At 52.3% G+C, this 19053-nt stretch overlaps 1 protein-coding gene across 1 annotated transcript in view; it reads right to left on the reverse strand.

Annotated features, from left to right (window-relative positions):
• Window positions 1-378: 378 nt before the first annotated feature.
• Window positions 379-19053, reverse strand: part of LDLRAD3 (low density lipoprotein receptor class A domain containing 3) — a 221558-nt gene continuing 202883 nt past the window's right edge. Inside the window, exons 5-6 of the mRNA XM_080817066.1 lie at window positions 5338-5683; window positions 379-3437 (exon numbers count right to left, since the gene is read on the reverse strand). Coding sequence (XP_080673192.1) covers window positions 3194-3437; window positions 5338-5683 — 590 coding nt within the window. The 3' untranslated portion in view covers window positions 379-3193. The remainder of the gene's footprint in view (window positions 3438-5337; window positions 5684-19053) is intronic.

Here is a 19053-nt window from a genome sequence, read left to right on the forward strand (position 1 = left end):
AAAACTCATGACCACCTCTACATAGGCAAGAGCTGCAGTGTGCCCCGGAATATGTGGTCAGAATCTGTTTCAGCGGTCACGGTCACTTGTCCTTTTCCCTCAAATGGCAGCCTGGTGACGGCAATTAGCGTCCATCTTCTGAACGGACAGTCTGGGTGCCATGATGCTAACTGGTGTCCAAGACTTCACTTCTGTATTCCGACCCCATGAGCCATGGCATTCTTAAACACCCATCACATTTTGAGGTCCCATCACCACAGTCTTCGTTTTTCTCATTTTGTGATGGTTTAAGTTCACTGCAGAAGCCACGGGATTGACCGTTCCCTCTTCGGTTTGCCACAGAGGGGAAACGTGGGTTAAGAACCATTCAGACCAATAGAAAGAATGAAACTGCCAGTTTATTTGAAAGTATAAAAATTAAAAACAAAACAAAACAAAAACAACCCAAACCAAAACCTAACCAAAACACGAAAAGGAACCACACAACAAACTTTCCAGTTTACATCAACTTTGAACATCGCACGCTATTCATCAACCACTTTGTTGCTTTTTTTCTTTTTAAAGCCAATTTTGGAGGGGGGTGTTGAGTCAGGAGATAAGTTATAGGTTACAGGGATGTGAATTTGAACGAGAAAATAAAAAAGAGCTTGCTGGTCTCCTCTGAGAAAAAAGAGGAGAAATGGTTTTCTGGCTGCTGTAGACTTAGGCAATGTATTTTAAAAAAAACAGCCTGGATGGAATGAGTTAAAAAATATTGCTGGCCACTTACTTGCCATCTTGAGCAGGGCGGAAAAACCAGGAAAAACCCCTGCAGCTTTGGTGTCCTATTTATATATTTTTAAAAAGATTCATTAAAAAAATCACATCTATAATAAAAATGTCCCTGTGTTTATTTAAAAACACACACACACACATTAATAGGCTTTCTTATCTACGAAGACCATTTGTTTTTCCTAAGATGCCTGGAAACAGAAAAGCGAGTGAGATTCACTGCACAATTAATTAAAATTAGAATCCCTTCTTCTAAACAACTTCCAAAATACCAGAAAGAAGCATGGGCCCATCAAAGGGAGAAGAAAGCAAGCCATTCTGACTCAGAGGAGATGAAATGCTCAGCCAGAGTTCCTAGCACACTCCGGCTCCCATCAAAAGTTCTTTCTTTATTGGATTACACAGAAAATAACTCAAGTGTTATTTAAAAAAATGAAAGACGCAAGCAACTAGGCTTCTTTTCTTTAACTTAAAAAAGACAAAAAGAAATCGCCAAGTGGCTAGCCTTCCTAGAACACAGTTTGGATCTGGTTAAAAAAAAAAACAAAAAAACAAAAAACAGTCCCAAGAATAGGATCATTAAATGCCACATCCTTCTCCCACTTGGGCAGGCTTCATTGAAATTTGCATCAACGAGGTCACTGAACACTTTTTCTGCTGTGGAAGGAAGTCCTGAATGGGTGACAGCCACCTGGAGGGTTTCCAGTTTTGTTCCCTATCAGTCAGTGTGGTTTCTTGCCACTGATTTCCACCCACTATTTCTCCAGGGAGTGAGCCCTATTTCTCTGGCTGGGCACAGAGAACAAGGAAAGCGAGCATAAACACAGAGACTGTGAACCGAGGGAGAAACGCATCCCTCCTTCTGCATCCTTCAAGAACTCGATAAATAACAACTCAAAGTGCGACAATGCACAAGCGCCTGGCACCCAGGTCAGTCTGGAGTGACTTGGTATCAAGGCTCAGCGTGACAAAAGTGTGATCTCCTTTCGCATCTTTCTTTGGACCTCACTCAAGGAAAAACAAACAAACAAAGACAGCTTTCCTATACACATATAAATAATCCCTTAACTAGAAGGGAAAAAACAAACACACTGTTTCAAATGCATTTCTAAGAGATTAAAAAAAAAAAAGTCCGAATGGCAAATCTTGACTCCAAATTGTCTACTGTCCACGTCTTTTAAAGGAGAAACTACGGCAGGTCAGAAGAAGCCTGAGCCCGACTCTAACCCTAACCCTAATGCTACATCAGGGTGCTGGTTGCTGGGCCTCGGGAAGGAAGTGTGTGCAGCACACGGAGCCAGGAGCTCTGGTGGGAGGTACTGAATATGGTTCTCATGAGTGTCAGGAACCAGTATCCTCAAGTCCAAATGCACAGGTAGAACGACTTCTGGGGTTAAGATAACCTGGGAAGCTGGTGTGGAAAACTGTGTGAATGGGCAAGACAGGCTGCGTGTGGTTTCCAGGGACAGAGGACCAGGTCAGATTTTTGGCCAATACAAGTCTGGGTCCTCCTTCCTTGGCTCCGGGCAGGTCACAGCTGGAGGGGTGACAGTCCAGCAGCCAGGGAAGGACTGTGGACCAAAGCAGGCCCAGGCTCTCATGAGCCTGCAATTTAGGAGCTGAGAACTCGGATGAACACATGGCAGGGTCTCCCTGCCTATTCTGGGGCGAGGCTGAGGGCAGACGATGCCAGAGAAAACCCTCAAAACGAGGGTTCTCAGGCCAGTTTTTAAAGCCCGGGTCTCTTCAGAGTAGATGGTTTCAGAGTCATTCAGAGAACCCATAGGGCCCTGCTGATGGCTAAATGGTGTACCTCTTGGCCAACGTCTCCTCTTTCTGGCCGCTGCTCCGCTGAACTAAGAACGGCGTGCATGAGAGTGCGAGCAGGATTTGATGCTCTCCTGGATTCTTTCCGGGGTGGCCATCCATGCCGGCCTCCGGGGAGGATCACCCAACCCCCACCTCCAATGGAGCTGTAAAATAGCAGCCCACGGAGGACCTGGTCCAGTGTCTCCTGCCCTTCTGGACATCCCACGTGACCCAGAAACGCTGTGTTCTCGAGGACTCCTTAGATACTGCCTTAGCCTGCTGCCTACAAACTTAGGCTGCCTATTCAGCAAGAGGCCACCAGTCACAGAAGAAGGACAGGACAAGTGAGGTCATGATCCCAGGCCCTGAAGGCCAAGTGACCTCCCGGGCAAGACACACAATACATCAGGTCACCTGAGAGCCCAGAAAAATGTTGGGTCTCCCTTGCAAGAACATCCCTGAAATCTGGGGCGGGTGGGAGGGGGAATGGAGAGACAGCTGACACCCCAAATCCCTCCTTGAGGCACCCTGAGGAGCTTCCCACGAGAGGACGTTGTCAGGATGGTAACAAGTCAGAGCAGATGAACCCATACGGACTTTGGAAGCGCCAGATTTAGACTTCTGTGGTGTCCTGGCTGGGCACGGAGTCCCTGGGCCCCGTGACACTCTCCGGAGGAGGGGAGCCAGCCTGGCCCGGGCCCTGGCCGCTGTCTTCGGTGCTCAGCAGGCTGCTGGCCGCCTGAGAGCCGGCGCTGTCGGCGCTCCCGGAGCGCGAGCGGTAAGGGGGCAGGTCGGCTTGGTTCAGAGACTCGGTGTCGGACGAGTAGGGCGGCGGAGGAAGGTCGTACCATGCGGGTCTGCGAGGGACAAAGCAGGATGGGGTGGGAGAGGCAGGGGAGAGCAGAGGGAAGATAGACAATGTGTTAGGAGCCAAGGTCAGGCAGGCAACCCCCTCCACCCAGCTGCAGGTGTCCCCCAAGGAAGACAGCTATCCGAGGACCAGAGACCCCTGCAACAAGACCAAGGGAACGGGAAGAGGTGGGTGTGCTGCAGCTGGCGCGCGCCGAATGGGCAGTGCCCAAACCATGTCCCCTGGGTTGGCCCGGCGGGGAGGATGCCCAGCGCCAGCCGGGGGCCCTGGGGCCGAGCAGCTGGCCGGCGGTTCGTGTTGAACCTGACGGTCCACAGCATCTGCGCGTCTTACTGAAAGCCAACTTTCCTGGCTATGTGGACCCGGGTGAGCGGGGATCTTCCCAGTGACTGCGTCTCCTCTGTCAGAGGAGACAGTAAGGACACTGGCTTGCCATGCAGTAACTCCACAGAAAAGATGGTTTATTCTGCCACTCTCCCTGCAGGGTTCCTGCAGGCTTCCTGTGAGCCGGGTGTCATGCCACCTGCTCTACGTTCACTCCCTCACTTAAGGCTGATGAGAACACTAAAAAGTAGGCATTACTTTCACGCCCATTGTACTGGGGAGTAAACCGAGGCAAGGGGGCATGAAATGACTTGCACAGGGCCACAAATAACTAGCAAGCAGCAGCTCTGGGATCGAAATCCAGGTGTTACAGCTTCACATTTGGCAATTTTAACTCGACTCTACACTGGCTGGTCCAAATGAAGAGGCTGAGTGCCGAGTGCGGTCCTGGGCTCTCACCCTTATTTGCGAAGATGTCCGTAAGCCCTGCCCCCTAATGCTACCTTTACCTTGGATGAGGAGGAAAAACGAAGAGTAAAGGACACAAGAGCTGCTGCTGGACAGGGTCCAAGAGGAGCCCAGTCAGCCTGGGAACATGACCAGCAAAACGCCTCTCGCCACATCCGGTGAGTCCTGGGCTCAGAGGAGGAGAGTGCCGGGGAGCTAGAACCCAAGTGAACTTCCAACATGGGCTCTCTAGGATCCTCTGGAGGTCACCAAGGAAGGGAGGAGGAGGCTGAGCCAGCGGGATTCAGGTCCACCAGCTGCTTCAACTATAGAATTCTGCCTTTTGACTTTCTCCCTTGCCCTTTCTGGTACAGCCCCATTTGAAATGAGGATCCTACTGTTTTACAAAGTTTGAGAGTGCTCTATGCTACCTCCTTTGTTTGATAAATGAAGCCAAGCAAGGAACTCCTTCATTCATTCATTCATTCATTCATTCATTCACAGTATGAACCAACCCTGTAATATGGCCTGGCCACTGTTCTGCATTAGCAGGTGCGGCCCCGGAGCTAGTCAGCGGCCTGAACATGTGTCAGCGTGGCATTACCAAGGAGGAACAGGGCTCTGAGGTGACCAGGATCCTAGCTCTACGTCCTTGGACAAATCACTTAAAATCCCAGAGTCCATTTCCTCATCTGCAAAACTGAGGCCCTCGCCTCCGTGATCTGCAGAGAGGATTAAATGAGATGATGTGGGGCACCTCCGTGACTCAGTGGGTTCAGCATCTGCCTTCGGCTCAGGTCATGATCCCGGGGTCCTGGGATCGAGCCCCGCATCAGGCTCCTTACTTGGCAGGGAGCCTGCTTCTCCCTCTCCCTCTGCTGCTCCCCCTGCTTGTGTTCTCTCTCTTTCACTCTCTCAAATAAATAAATGAAATCTCAAAAAAAAAAAAAAAAAAGAGAGGACACATGTGAACTGTACTGCCAGGACCCAGTACATGCCTGCCCCTGCTACCACCATCAGCAGCGGGGTGTCGGCTCCTGGGAAACCCCGAGAACCCGCTTTCCCCATCGATGACCTCCCGCTCCTCCCCACCACTTCTTCCACCCAGCACGCACCTTTGGTCCAGGAGGGCCTCTGAGTAGGAGGGCGGGGAGCCCACTTCTGATGCATTCTGCTCAGCCTGGCTGGCCACATACTGGATGCCGTTGTTGACGTTGTAGGTGACGTTGCAGTGGTGCGGGTGATCCAGGACCACCAGGCGGGAGAGAAGCACGGGGTGCTGCAGCCGGTGCACGGGCAGCGTCATGAGGTTGTTCCGCTTCCGCTGGTGGTGCAGGACCAGGGCCAGCAGCGCCACCACCAGCACGAAGATGACGGAGCTGCCGATGATGGCGTAGGTGATGCTGGGGTAGTACACGAGCTGGTTCTCCGACGTCACGAACACCTGCCCGCTGCCTGGCTCTGAGAGACCCCAGGTGGTTGGGGGGTGGGGGTGGAGAAAAGGAGAGAGCTTACTGCTAGGGCTCGCCCTCCTGCTTCACACTCAGTCCCAGAAGTGCGAGCGAGTGTTGGTGGCGACACAGTTCACAACCGCCGGGAAGCAGGAAGCTGGTGTCCAGTGGCTGGTGACCAGCTAACAATATGTGGAACAGGCACACGACAGAGTATGGTTTGGCCATAAACAGTACAGATACGTGTTACAACACAGATAAAGCTCAAACACCTTGTGCTGAGCGAGATAAGCCAGGCTCAAAAGGCCACACGCTGTCTGATTCCATGACGTGCAACCTTCAGGAGAGGCAAAGTTACAGAGACGGGAGGGAAAGGGACCCGTGGTTGCCTAGGGCTGGAAATGCACCGAAAATTCACCAGAAATGCATACTATAATGTAAGGGAAGAGGGCTGGTCGGCATGTCCGGGGTTCCGAGTGCTTCCTTTATGCCCGGCCCTATGCCAAGCTCTCAAGATAGAGAAGCCAGCAGAGGACAGGCAAACATCGGGGACTCTGGAGCCAGACTGGGTTCAAATCCCAGCCTCTGCACCCTCTGGAACGTACTATGTGCCCCTTGTAATGTGGCAGGCTCTCTGTCCTGTCATTTCCTCATTCTTGCTGGGCTGTCGTGAGCATGCAATGAGGGAATCATGACCCACCACTTCCAACAACAGCTGACCCTGCGCTACGCAGGTACGTGGCCCAGACAGGCGGACACACGCTTTACTCCCTCTACTCGCCTCGCACCAATCCCATGCACCAGGTGCCGTAACTGCCTCCTTTTTAAGAGGAGCCAAGTACATCTCAGAGGGGCCAGGTCCCCTGACGACGGTCACAGGGTTAGGAGGTAAACAGTGGTCTGACATCAGAGCCTTGCCCCTCACACTGTGTCCTGCACCCCCTGACCAGACCCATTGGGCAATCTGCAAGCATTTCCTCAGAGGCCCTCAGGCGAAAGTCTGGGACATATCTGCGACACAGCCCCCCTCCCCTCCTCACCACCCCCCCCCCCGCCAGTTGCCAACACCCTCCTCTCCAAGTGTAGTAATAAGCCATGCTTCAAATATCCAGGTGAGGGAGGGGCTTTCCAGTCAGCAGGACATGCCTGGCAACCAAGACACAGTCCAGACCGGCCCAGGAAACCAGCGTGGCCCCTCCTCCCTCGGAGAGAGCTAGGGACCCCTCCTCTGCTGAAGAACCACAACCACCCACCGCTGCAGCCCAGCGGGAAGAATGATCGAAATACAGCCCCCAAATGAGCACATCTGGTGGCCACCTCCTGGGCCTGTTCCTTCTCGGCAGCGCTGAGGTTTTCGTGGATCTGCAGGAGCCAAAACTGTAGCAGCAGGAGGAGTGACCGCCGCGTGCTCTGGCCCTGTGTCCTGGAGCTGGACTAAGCTTTACTAATGCCTTGTGACTCGACGTGCGTCTGTTCTGTTCATCATGGTAACCCTAGTCAGTCTGCAGGATGGTGCCTGGCACAGAGCAGGCCCTCGAGTCATGCCTTCAACTCAGTGGGGAAAATGCAGGTAGGTGCTGCTATTATTATTATTATTATTTCTATGTTCCAGGTAGCAAACAGACTCAGGTGAATTAACCTAAGTTCACGTAAGATGCAAGCAGAGAACTCAGGCCTGGAACCCAGATAGGTTCCATCAGAAAACCAAACCAAATCAAACCCCCACATGGGAAACATGTTATCTCCTCTCCTTCCCGGATAAAACACCTCTTGATTCCCAAAACAGTTCTCATCTGCGACAAACGAAGATCTTCCCCCCTCAAGCTCCAGGCTCTGTGTTCATTCTTTCTAGCCACACTGAGACAGGAGGGGAAAGCTTCAGTGCTCCCATAGGCCACTGTTCCAAGGATTAACTGTACAGTAAGATGCTCAACAGAATGCAGAGCGTGCTGCAGACAGTGGAGGGAGGGAGGCAGTTTGGGGTTCCTCCCCCGAGACCATGAGCTGCGGCCCTCGGGGGGCTGCTGGTGGAGTTCTGTCTGCTTTCAGCGTAGCTAACTAAAAAGTGGGTGGGAGCTCACATGTGTATGTTACGTTTCAGAGCTCAGGCTTGAAAGAAAAATACCCTCTTTATTTTGTGATCTCCAGCACAGAGCTGAGGGGTCGAATCCTGGGGCAGTCACTTCTGGCTGTTGTTGCTCAAGCCAGTTACTGTGCTCTTAGGAGCGTCGGGCACCTCCATGTTTAAAATGGCGGCGGCGGCAATGGGTAAACCATAGTCAAGTCCTTGGATCCTTGGGAGACTAAAATACGATATATGTATAAAGTACCCAGCAAGGATTTGCCCTCAGTGAATGCTAGTTCTTTCTGCTTTTTTTATTGTGGGAAAATATACACATACTTATAAAATTTACCATTCTCACCGTTTTTAAGGGTTTGGTTCACTAAGGGTTTGGTGGCACGAAGTACGTTCACGTTGCTGGGTGACCCTCACCACCATCCATCTGCAGAATTTTCACCTTCCCAAACTGGCTCACGCTAATTCTGAGAGTTCACATTCTTTCAATTACCCCCACCAGCTTCCCAGAGGCAGAGGCAGGGACAGTCCCCTGCGCAGGGGGCAGAACGGAGGAGAGGGGAAGGACCGAGGGAGTTCCTTTCCAGAGAGCCGTGTCTCCCAAAAAACAAAAGCCGGTGGGAAACAAACAGGTCCAGAGATTTTAAAACACTGGCTTCCATGTAACCACTTGAAGTTTTAAGAATACAAGAGGGAGAGTTTTAAAATGAATGGAATAGGGGCGCCTGGGAGGCTCAGTGGGTTAAGCCTCTGCCTTCGGCTCGGGTCATGGTCTCAGGGTCCTGGGATCGAGCCCCGCATTGGGCTCTCTGCTCAGCAGGGAGCCTGCTTCCCCCTCTCTCTCTGCTTGCCTCTCTGCCTACTTGTTATCTCTGTCTGTCAAATAAATAAAAAATATTTTTAAAAAATAAAAATAAAATGAACGGAATATGAAATGATGGCAAATCTTAACAGTCTCATTTATGTCTCCGAAAGCAGGCTCTCTCCAGATCGGCCCACTTTGGCAGGCGAGAAGCGGCAATCACATTCACTCGAGAAATTATGACGTTATATAACTCAGTGGTGCCTGGTCTCGCTTCTGCTCTGTGTGTAAAATGTCATCTTGTATTAATTCATTAACTAGATTCACTTTTCTTAAGAGCTTAATGAGCCCGCTGGCCAAATTACTAATATCAGAGTTGCCTGGGACCTGAGTTCTAAGTGCATAATCCATGGATAATGAAGTTTCCATTTATTCTGGCTGTCCCTCAAGCGTATGCCCTCGTGCTCCACGGTCAGGCAGCTTGACTTTCGTTCCTATAGCTGCCGCTAGGACTGCAGCAATCGTGGGCAATCTGTTAACCCCCCAGAGACCACCGTGCTCTCGAAGCTGCCAGGAGCTCCCGCAGCTGCCCCTGGGAGGGCCGGCTGTATTGTCCCCAGCTCCGGGGCTGTTCGCCTCCGAATCATCACAGATTTCTACATTATCACAACAGCTTTCTGGCCAGTGGCAGTCAGGTGTCCTGAGGAGGTGTGCCCTTTCCTAATTCACACAGAGCTGCGTGGCCCGACGGAGGCGAGGGGGAACGGGATGCTTGAGACGTGGTGTCCCTCTGCTTTCTAAAACATTCCTTCCTCCAGAAGCAAATCGAACTTCCTAGAAGGTACCATTTCTCACCTATCACACTGGTAAAGGCAGAGCTGGATATCCCATTTTGCTGGCCAGGTCTTGGGAAAACTGGTGTTAATTATTCACACGCGGCTGGTGGGAGGGGGAACAGGTAGCCCCCAGGGTGGTGACAGGGTTCACCATACACAATGACATAAAAATGTACACGTCCTTTGGTCCAGCCGTTCTGCTCTCAGGAGTCTATTTACTAGACGGGCTCACATGCCAGAAATAACTTTTTAATATGCGTATCAACTGAAGCATCCTTTGTAACAGCACCCGGATCAGAAATGACCTGAACGTCTCCCAAACGGCAGCCGGGCTAAATTAATCTTGGTGCCTCCATACGACTCCACACCTATTTAAAAAATCAGGGCAGCGCTACGTATCCTGATGTGGAACAATCTGAACAGTATCTTGATCCACGAAAAGAAGGTGAAGTTCAACAGAGAATGTGTGGGATGTTTCTAGGCGGACGCACGGAACTGGTAATGCTGGCAGGTCCCAGGGTGGAGGAGAGAGGCGAAGGGCGATCTGTTTACCCCTTTCTACTCTTTGTACTACGTTGTCCCTTCTAAAACCACGCCGACAGTCCATAACCTTTGGTACTTCCTAGGCTGATGGCACATCTGTTTGCTTTCCTTCCTTCTCTCCCTGTAACGTGAGAACCCCTTGGGGTTCATGCCTTACGGTCACTCACTCAAGAACCCCCATGAACTCACCACTCCCCGAGTATGGCATCAACGCCTCCCGCCTGACCTCTGGAGTCCCGTTCTAGAATGTTCACTACCCTGTTCACACTAGCTCATCATTCTTTTGAAAGATCAACTCTATATGCCTTTAAAAAAATTTTTTTTAAAGTCTATTTTTCTCCAGATTACATATCTTAAAAAGTCAGGTTGACGGAGGTATCTATATTTGCATACGATCCGCTGTCCCCTTTTCAAATGTGTCGGGAGAGGCGTTTCACAGGACATTAAGAGTTGCTTAACCATGACCACAAAAGAGACCCGGGACCTTTGCATGCCTCCTCAGAAGCTCTCTCCTGCTCCTTTGCAATCTGGGCACAGCCCCTGGAAAACATGCATCTGTTTTCTGCCCAAATGGACTCACTTTTCCCAGCAAAACTTGTCACCAGAGTCATAGAGTTCGCAGCCTGTTGCGTCTGTCTTCCTCCATTTGGCATCTCGTGCTCCTGAGAGTCCGTGTTTCTGAGCATCGGTCTTTTCCTCCTTCAGGACGAGCCGTCCCATTCCGTTGGATGCAGGGATCACAATCTGTGTTGAGGGAGGTAGCTGGGCTGTCTGCAGTTTCTGGAATGCACGTTATTGCACGGACATATAGTTTCTGATTTCTTGGGTTTACCCCTTAGGGGGAAGGCTGCTGGGCCCTACGGGAAGCGTATGTTTAACTTTATAAGAAACTCTCACCCTGTTTCTTCACACCGGCCGCAGCATTCCGCCACCCCCCAGACACTCTGCACCCTCGCCAGCACTCAGTGCAGCTAGCCACGCCAGCAGGTGAGCGGTGAAGGCTCCCGAGGTGCCAAGTTGCATTTCCCAGCGACAAATGATGTCGTGCCTCTGTTCCCGTGCTCATTTGCCACCTGCAGATCTTCTCTGCTGAAGTATCTCTTGAAATCTCTTGTCCATTTTAAAATGTGGTCACTGGATTCCTTAGTGAGTACTGAGGATCCTTTGTATGTTCCAGGATACAAGCCCTTTTCCAGAACCGGGTCTTGCAAATATTTTCTCCCCGGTTGGTGGCTTGTCTCTTCTTTTACCTTACAGTGCCTTTTTGAAGAGAAGTGCTTAAACATTTTCTATGAAGTCTATTGTATTAATGATTTCTCTTTATGCTTCCCGTATTTTGTACTCTGTCCAGGAAATCTTTGCCTAGAAGACGTTTCATAGCTTTAGCTCCTGCATTTACTTCTCCGATCCACTGCAAGTTAATTTCTGTTTATGGTACAAAGTACAGTTCAATGTTCTTTCCCCCCACCGCCCTTTGGGTAATCAATTGTTCCAGCACCATTAGTCAAAAACTCATCTTTTCCTATTGAATTACCTTGTCACCTCTGTTGAAAATCAAGCGACCATACAAGTCTAGGTTTGTTTCTAGATTCTCTGTTTGATCGAACCATCTACCAATCTTCACGCCAATAAGTGTGTTGGTAACTAGAGCTTTACAGCAAGTCTCAGAATCAGGTACTGTGAGTCCTATATGGTTTCCCTTCCAAACTGAACTTTATTTCTGGTTATAAAAACCCATGGGGAGGGGATAAAAAAAATCCATTAAAGTTAAAATCAAAATAGAAATGTTCATGGCTTTCCCTCCCCCAGAGCTACTAAAACAAAAGAGTTAAGAGTCTGATGCAGACCAGGGTTTGGCAACCTTTTTCTGTCAAGGGCTCGACAATCAATATTTCGTGCTTTGTGAAGCACACAGTTTCCCTCCCAACTATCCAACTTCTCTGTTGTTGTACAAAGTCAGTACACCCATGAGTACACCCGTGAATGAGGACAGTGGTGTCCCAATCAAATGCTATTTACAAAAATAGGCAGCAGCTTGGCTCACTGGCTGTAGTTTCTTGATTTACGGGGATACCCTTCAAAATTCTTCTCCACACATGTCCACACACACAAATACTTTTGTTCCTGCATATAAATATTTCTGCATATGGACAAATTTCCTCACTCACTCACCCACCCCTTTGTTAAAGAGCAGCTCTGTGGGATCCCACCCTAGAAACGCATCACAACTTAACAACCAACACCCCGGTCATGTACATTTAGGTCGCCTCCCTTTTTTTTTCTTTTTTTCCTTTTGGTCCTATGATCAACAACGCGACACCACCACGCAGGCAGACCACACAGACCGTGAGACTCACGGGAGTGGAGATGGGCTTGCTTTCTCCCCCATTTATAGTTGGTGCTCAACACATTTTGAGTAAGTTAGTGACCTGTGGTCACCGGTGTCATTTCTTAGGACAGACTCCCAGATGCTGGTCATGTCCTTGGCCCTCTGTTCTTCCACGATGAACATCTGGGCTGTCTTGAACTCTCTCATCTTCTCTGTCCACATGAGCCACCATGTGTGATCCGTTTCTGCTGTGTGGTGTTTCTCCCGTCTCTGATTCTGGGCTCCAACTGCATGGCCTCATCCGTGCCCAGGCTAGGAAGAGAAACTGCCTTGTGGGTCTTTCCATCTTCAGCCACTTGTCCTCCAATCCTTTGGCAACACTCCCATCAGTCCCTGTCACTGTGTGATTCTTGTAAAATTCTTTGAACCAAGGACCCTCGGTGGCTCACATGGCCCTTGTCGGCCAGGCATTCAGACTCTGCCTTGGCTTCCCAGCACCAACCCTGAGGAGGTCTGGGGAAAGAAGTGCAGGGCTGGAGAGAGAAACACTATCTGCCTTGGGACCTATAACCCACTCCTAATTTGAATTAAGTGATAACACAATACTAACCACCACCATCACCACCATCCATATTTGCTATGGACTCGAAAATAGTAATAATAATGATAGCATCATAGCAATGATCATAGCAATGATCACCCTGCTGGCAGTAACCTCTGTGATGTGTATTCACTCTTCTAATCCTTCCCCCATCCGTCAGGAGCTGACTGAGGTCCTCCCCCTCCAAACACAGGTCCACTTGGAATCTCAGACTGTGATCTACTTAGAGTAAGGGTCTCTACAGACCAAATTATGGTAAAGCTCTCAAGATGAGGTCATCCCCGATGAGTGTGGGCTCTCCATCCAGGGATGAGGATCTTGTAAGAGAGAGAAAAGGAAAAGATACCAGACAGACGAGGGAGAGGGCCGTGTGAGGTGGAGGCAGGGACTGAAGTCGTGCAGCCCAAGCCAAGGAGAGAGGCAAGGACGGATTCCCCTCAGAGCCTCCACAAAGAGCCAACCCTGCCAGTGCTTTGATCTGGGGCTTCTGGCCTCCAGAGCAGCGAGAGAATATGTTTCTGTTGTTTTAAGCCATCCAGTTTGCGATAGTTTGTTACGGATTACCTAGGACACAAATACGGCATTGTCTGAGGCAGACCATTTTACAGAGGGGGAAATGGGAACCCGGGGAGATGAAGTAACGTGCCCACGTGGCCCAATGCCACGGTTACTGTTCACAGCTACTGTTATAGCTTCCTAGAGGGAAAACTGACCAAGCCACCAGGTGCCCCCACGAACCCTAGTTATGATTCACAGCTACCGTACAGGACTTCTCAGAGCCTTTACCAAGCGCATGTTCATTGTGAGGCTTCATGAGAGGATGTGGCTATTTCACCAACCTCGGTCCTATGTGAGATGAACAGGACCCCCATCATGTTCTAAAAAAGCACTTTTGCAACCTCCTAGAAGTTGTCTTTTTACAACACATATAGGGGCATCCCTGGGCCTATTGTCAGGAGGAAGCTCTGTGACTGCAGCTGCCCACTTAGGAGGTGGACGCTGGGAAGCAAACGCCTCAGCCCCCTCCCCTGTCCATGCAGAGCAGCCCCCGCCCAGGGAGGCAGCACCAGGAGCCTTGACCGGCCGCCTAGCAGCTGCTGTATGACAGGCCCCCTGACACCACGGAGTCGGCAGGAGCCGATTCTACTCAGATGTGCCTGAAGCCCAAGACTGCCCTGGGTCTGTGAGTCATCAGGGATGCTGCAGAATCAGCTCACTCGTGCGACGCCTGCCCTGGAAACCTGATTACCCAGGGAACTGCTGAGTGGGCGCCCTTGGAGCCTCTGAACGCAGGAACTTTCTGAATAATTTAGGGGAAATGGCTGAAGAGAGCATTACAAGAGGGGCTCCCGAGAAGGAGCTCTACTGACACGAATGAATTCGCGCCTTCTGGAGATTTCAGAATGTCTTAGCGATACAACTTGGGCCCCCACACCCCAGAGAGAAGGGCTAACTGTTTTGCACACCCTGGGGTCTGGTGCTCCTGTCCCAGTGCTCCCAGTGCTGGAAGCGCTGGAGCGCAAGACATAGCTGATCCCAATGAGCACCCCACACACCATCCCCCAGCCAGCCGGTCCTGGTCTCACACCCTCCACCACGGCCACCCTGTCCCCGCTGTGGTGGCTTCTGCCCCACCTCTACTTGCCCTCTGGCCTTCCTTTGGCTGCACAGTGGGTCCTCTGACACCTAAATGCCTTTGTTCATGTCATTCCCCTACTCAGAACCTCCCAGCAGCTTCCCACATACTCCATATAAAGCCCAAATCTCTGCCATGGTCTCCTCTTCTGTCCCTCCCTGGCTTCTTCTGCCACAGACTCACTGGCCTCCTCTGGTTTCAAAATATACCAAGCACATGCCTGCCCCAGGGCCTTTGCCCTTGCTATGTTCTCTGCTCTAGATGGTGCTCCCTGGGTATCTGCATCACTCACACTCTATCCCACCCAAGTCCCTGCTCCTAGCTCAGTGTTAGCAGGAAGGCATCCTGAGTCACCACCATGCCTCTCTGTCCATCCCCTTCCCTGACCTTCTCTTCCTTCACAGCACCTGTCACCACCTGTCATGTCCACTGTATTTATATGCAATCATCTCTTTCCTACTGGAATGTGACTCTGGGTGGCAGAATTGTATTCTGCTCATCACCATGTCCCCAGGGCACCAGGTGATGCTCTGTACAACTGTGCTGGTGGAAGTGAACAGAGTGTCACCAACTCTGGTGGCTCTCAGAGTCTGCTCTCAGCCTGCTGTCCTCCCGCCAGAAGCACCTTTGTCTTCTATGTGCAACTCCCCACCCCCCATGCCAAGTGCTTCATGGCTATGAGCTTAGCCCCACAGGTGAGAAAAGTCAGTCTCAGAGAAGTCGGGTCCTGAGTCCTGGGTCATGCAGCTGGGAAGTGACAGAGATGAGACTTGAGCCCTGGTCTGTCTGACCAACACCCAGAGATTCACAAAGTATAAGCTCTGCTACCTCAGGATTGTAGAGAGTTGTGGACTGTAGACAATTGTGCAAGTATTCAGTGTATAAAAACACAGTCCCATCCTTCCAGAACCTTCCCTGTCATAAATCAGATGGGGGCAATGTAATCCCTTCCCAGAGTCATGAGAGACCCAGAACCTCATGGGGCTGGGAGTGTGGAACCAGCACACACCGTGCTCCTCTCCTGGAGCGCCCAAGATGGCACCCAGAGCCAGTCAGGCCAGGCCAAGCCTGTGGAGACCTGCAGACTCGACCTGGCTCCCAGCCCTGTCCAAACCTTCTACTTCCCGAGGACAAGGTCCCAGCTCCTCACCGGGACACTCAGCAATTCCCGCTTGGTTCCTCCCTCCTCCTCTCTCCTCTTACGGCTTCCACCCCGACCTGCCCTCCCAGGCCCTGGCTAGCCCGGCCTGGAACAGGTGCTCAGGTCTTCGGGTCCACCCACAGCCTTCCTGCCTGGTGCCCACCACCTGTCAAAGTGCGCCCCGCGGCCTCCTGGTTTCACGGGGGGAACGCAAGTTTCATGAGGGGGCTGGGAAAGCCGTTCCCAGACTCAGGCCTGAGTGGGCAAACTCGTGGCTCCTAGAACCAGGGGACACCTGGGAGCGTCTGGCCGAGGACTGTGGCCCCCAGCAGCGTGCGGCCTCACGGACACGGAGCAGAGGAACAAATACGCTGACCTTTTCTCTTCCCACCCCCCTACCTGCTGCTGGTGCCTCCCGCTGGTCACCACTGCCAGACGCCAGCCAGGAGGAAGGCCCCACAGAGGCAGCCGGGGAGGCGGACAGCGGTGCAGGGAGAGGGGCTGGAGGGGGCCCACGGAGAGCACCCGGGGTGGGGCTCCCCGCTGCTCTGCTGCGACTCCACCCCCTCCCCACCGCGGCTGGCACATTCGGCCACCCTCCCAGTGTGCCCTCAAATGCTACAGCTTTCATGAAGGCTTCTGTGTCCCCTCTGTGGGACTGACAGGCCGTCCTCCCCTCTGCTAGACCGCTCATGATGTCTCGCCATCTGCCACGTCTGACATCACGCAGCAGGTGAGGGCGCCCGAGAGGACGGGCCCCACCACGGCCCCCACCGGCCCAGGGCCGAGCACACGCAACGGCTGTGCCTGCGACCCCACTCGGGGAAGCACCTCCCCTCACGGCCGCTTCCTCCTATGCGCCAATAAAGGAAAACCAACCAAAGGCGAAAAGCAAGGCCTATTTCTTCAGAGCTCGCCTTAGCAAGGGGGGCAGCCACCAGCCGCAGCATTCGGGCGGAGCCTCGGAGGCAGGCCCAGGAGCGGGAAACCTTCAGCGTGGTCGAGGGAAGGCCTCAGGGGTGCCCCGAGTGGGGGCTGCAGGCACACGCACGAGAAGTAGGACACCCCGTGATTGGCAATGTAGCTGGCTTTCTCTGCTTGGCCCCGAGTTGGAAGGGGGGCACAAGTGAGGGAAGCTGTCAGTTTATTAATCAGGTCTTGGATGCTCTGGGCCCACTGTTGCAAGGTCATCGTTTGGCTTCCCGGCTGGTCACTGTGGCAACTGGACTGGCGTCCTGGGCTCGCTGCTGGAGGTCGTGGGTCACACATGTGCGTTCACACGCAGTCTGGCCATCGTGTATGCTGCCTTTCACTGATGATCCAACCCACGTCCCTGAGTCTGGCCCTAATCCCACTCCTGCTCGAGTCTCCACGACACCTCGGGCCGGTCTTAATGCTGGGTCTCCTCGTCTGTACAGTAGGGGCAGTAAACACCCCCTGCCCTGTTCTGTGGGGCTGAGCACAGGCAGAGTCCTGACGGGGGCAGGGCAGTCCACCCATGCACTGCCCTGCGCACCTGTGTGCTCACAGAGGGAGGGAAGGTGGTGCATGAATGGGGACGGGGGACCCAGCTAAACAGGGGCAGTGCGCAGGGTGGTTAGTCTGTGTCTGGGAGTCTGACCGACTGGCGGAGAGATGCTTACTGCATCTTTGTAAGCGTCTTCTGTTAAACTGGGGTTAAAAACCTGTGCCCACCGCAGAGCCGATGGGAACGTTAAAGGCTATTGTGTGACATCGGAACCAAGTGCACCGACGGGGAGCTCGCTTCTGGGACTCCTATCGCCTGCGTGGTCTGGTCCCCTCACATGGTTAGAAAGGGCCTCGTGAGTGCGGGCTGGCGAAGAAGAGGGAACACTGCCCAGGGAGGCAGGAAGGACAGCAGGATTTTAGGCACACAGAGCCTGTGGCTTTCCAAGGATGGAAGGGAACTGACACTCCCCAGTGGGCTAGTGGTTAAAATTCCACGCTCTCTCCGAGGATGGAAGGGAAGAACGAGGAGGACAGTCTGGCCCTGTGCTCAGTGCTGGGGATTCTAGAACCAAAACAGCAGAGGCCTAACCAGGAGGAGCTCACTGCAGAGAAAGGCACTGGGACCCACTTCTCTCCAGTTCTCAGATGACCTCTATTGCCTGTAGCCCATTCTCTCCAGCTGGGAAGCTTTCAGGATCTCTTTTGGCTATTGTAGACCAAAAGCATCCCCTTTGTAAACCAAAAGCATCCACACTTTCTTGTAAAAAAAAAAAAAAAAAATCCCACGGGGGCTGCAGCACCTTTATGGGTCCCTATTCCAAGCACATCCTGTGTCCTAATCAGCTGCGGACTGAAAAAGTTTAAAGGGCAGACCAGGAAATGCCTGAATCCAAAGAGAACCACGAAAACCCCACTGAACCATTACCATGGCAACTCAAGTTTCTAAAATTAACTGGAAGAAGGGGGAGGGGAAAATCCATGCTGCCGGCCTGCCCCGCATCAGATGGACCCCCCCCCCCCCCCCCCCCGCCGCCTGAGGAAAATCAGGGACCCACCTGCCAGGAGGGAGCCAGGACTCCAGGACCCCCCAGGGCCAGGAGACAAGCACCAGGAGATTAGGTGCAAAATGAGAGGAAGGGGAGAAGAAAGAGAGGGGAGAGAACTGTCAAACTGAAGACAGAAGGAAGGAGACATCTTCCTGGGAATTCCTTTTTCTAAGCAACCAAAGGGGTTTTGCCCCCCACCCCCAGCCTCTCATTTACGCCTACTCTTGGGCATAGGCGGCAGGGAAGCATCCTTGAAAGGCCCTGCATTTTCAGCACGTGCTGCTGAGATAGCCAGCTGTTGCCAGGGGCCCCTAATTTACAAGCTGCTCCTGGCAAGGAGGGCGTCCTAGCTTGGCAGGAACCGCCTGTGATCCTGGAGCTCTCTGGGGCCTGCTGAGGACCTCTGCCCACCCCCGGAGCTTGATCTTGGCCTCTGACGAGGGAGGGTGCCAACGATAACCTGGGGATCGAGCTGGCATAGGGCCTTTGCTAAGGAACAGGCACAGGGCAGTTACAGAACTCGCTGGGGACTTAGGAACTTAATTGGCTGCTTAAGGTAGAAAAGGGCATTTTTTATTAGGAACTCAGATGACTACCAAAACGCAGTGATGAGAGTAATTGGACCGAGGGCCTGGGTGGCCTTTTTAGAACTCTGTTCAATTGTGTCATGGCTTTAAAAAATGTCAACAGAGGAGCACAGTGGAAGCCAAGGGGAGGGGCGGACAGTAATCTCGTTCTTTGGTGCTTCTACAGCAGACCACAGAAAGCAAAAGCTGGTGGGAGCCAGCCGGGGGTGTGGGACTTGGTGACAAGCTCAAGGACTGGGATCCATCTTCTAATCATTCCAACCATCAAAGGGGACGCCTCCGGGGCACTCTCCCTCCGGTGCACAAAGTGGC

The sequence above is a fragment of the Martes martes genome (assembly GCF_963455335.1).
Source record: "Martes martes genome assembly, chromosome: 10".
NCBI lineage: Eukaryota > Metazoa > Chordata > Mammalia > Carnivora > Mustelidae > Martes > Martes martes.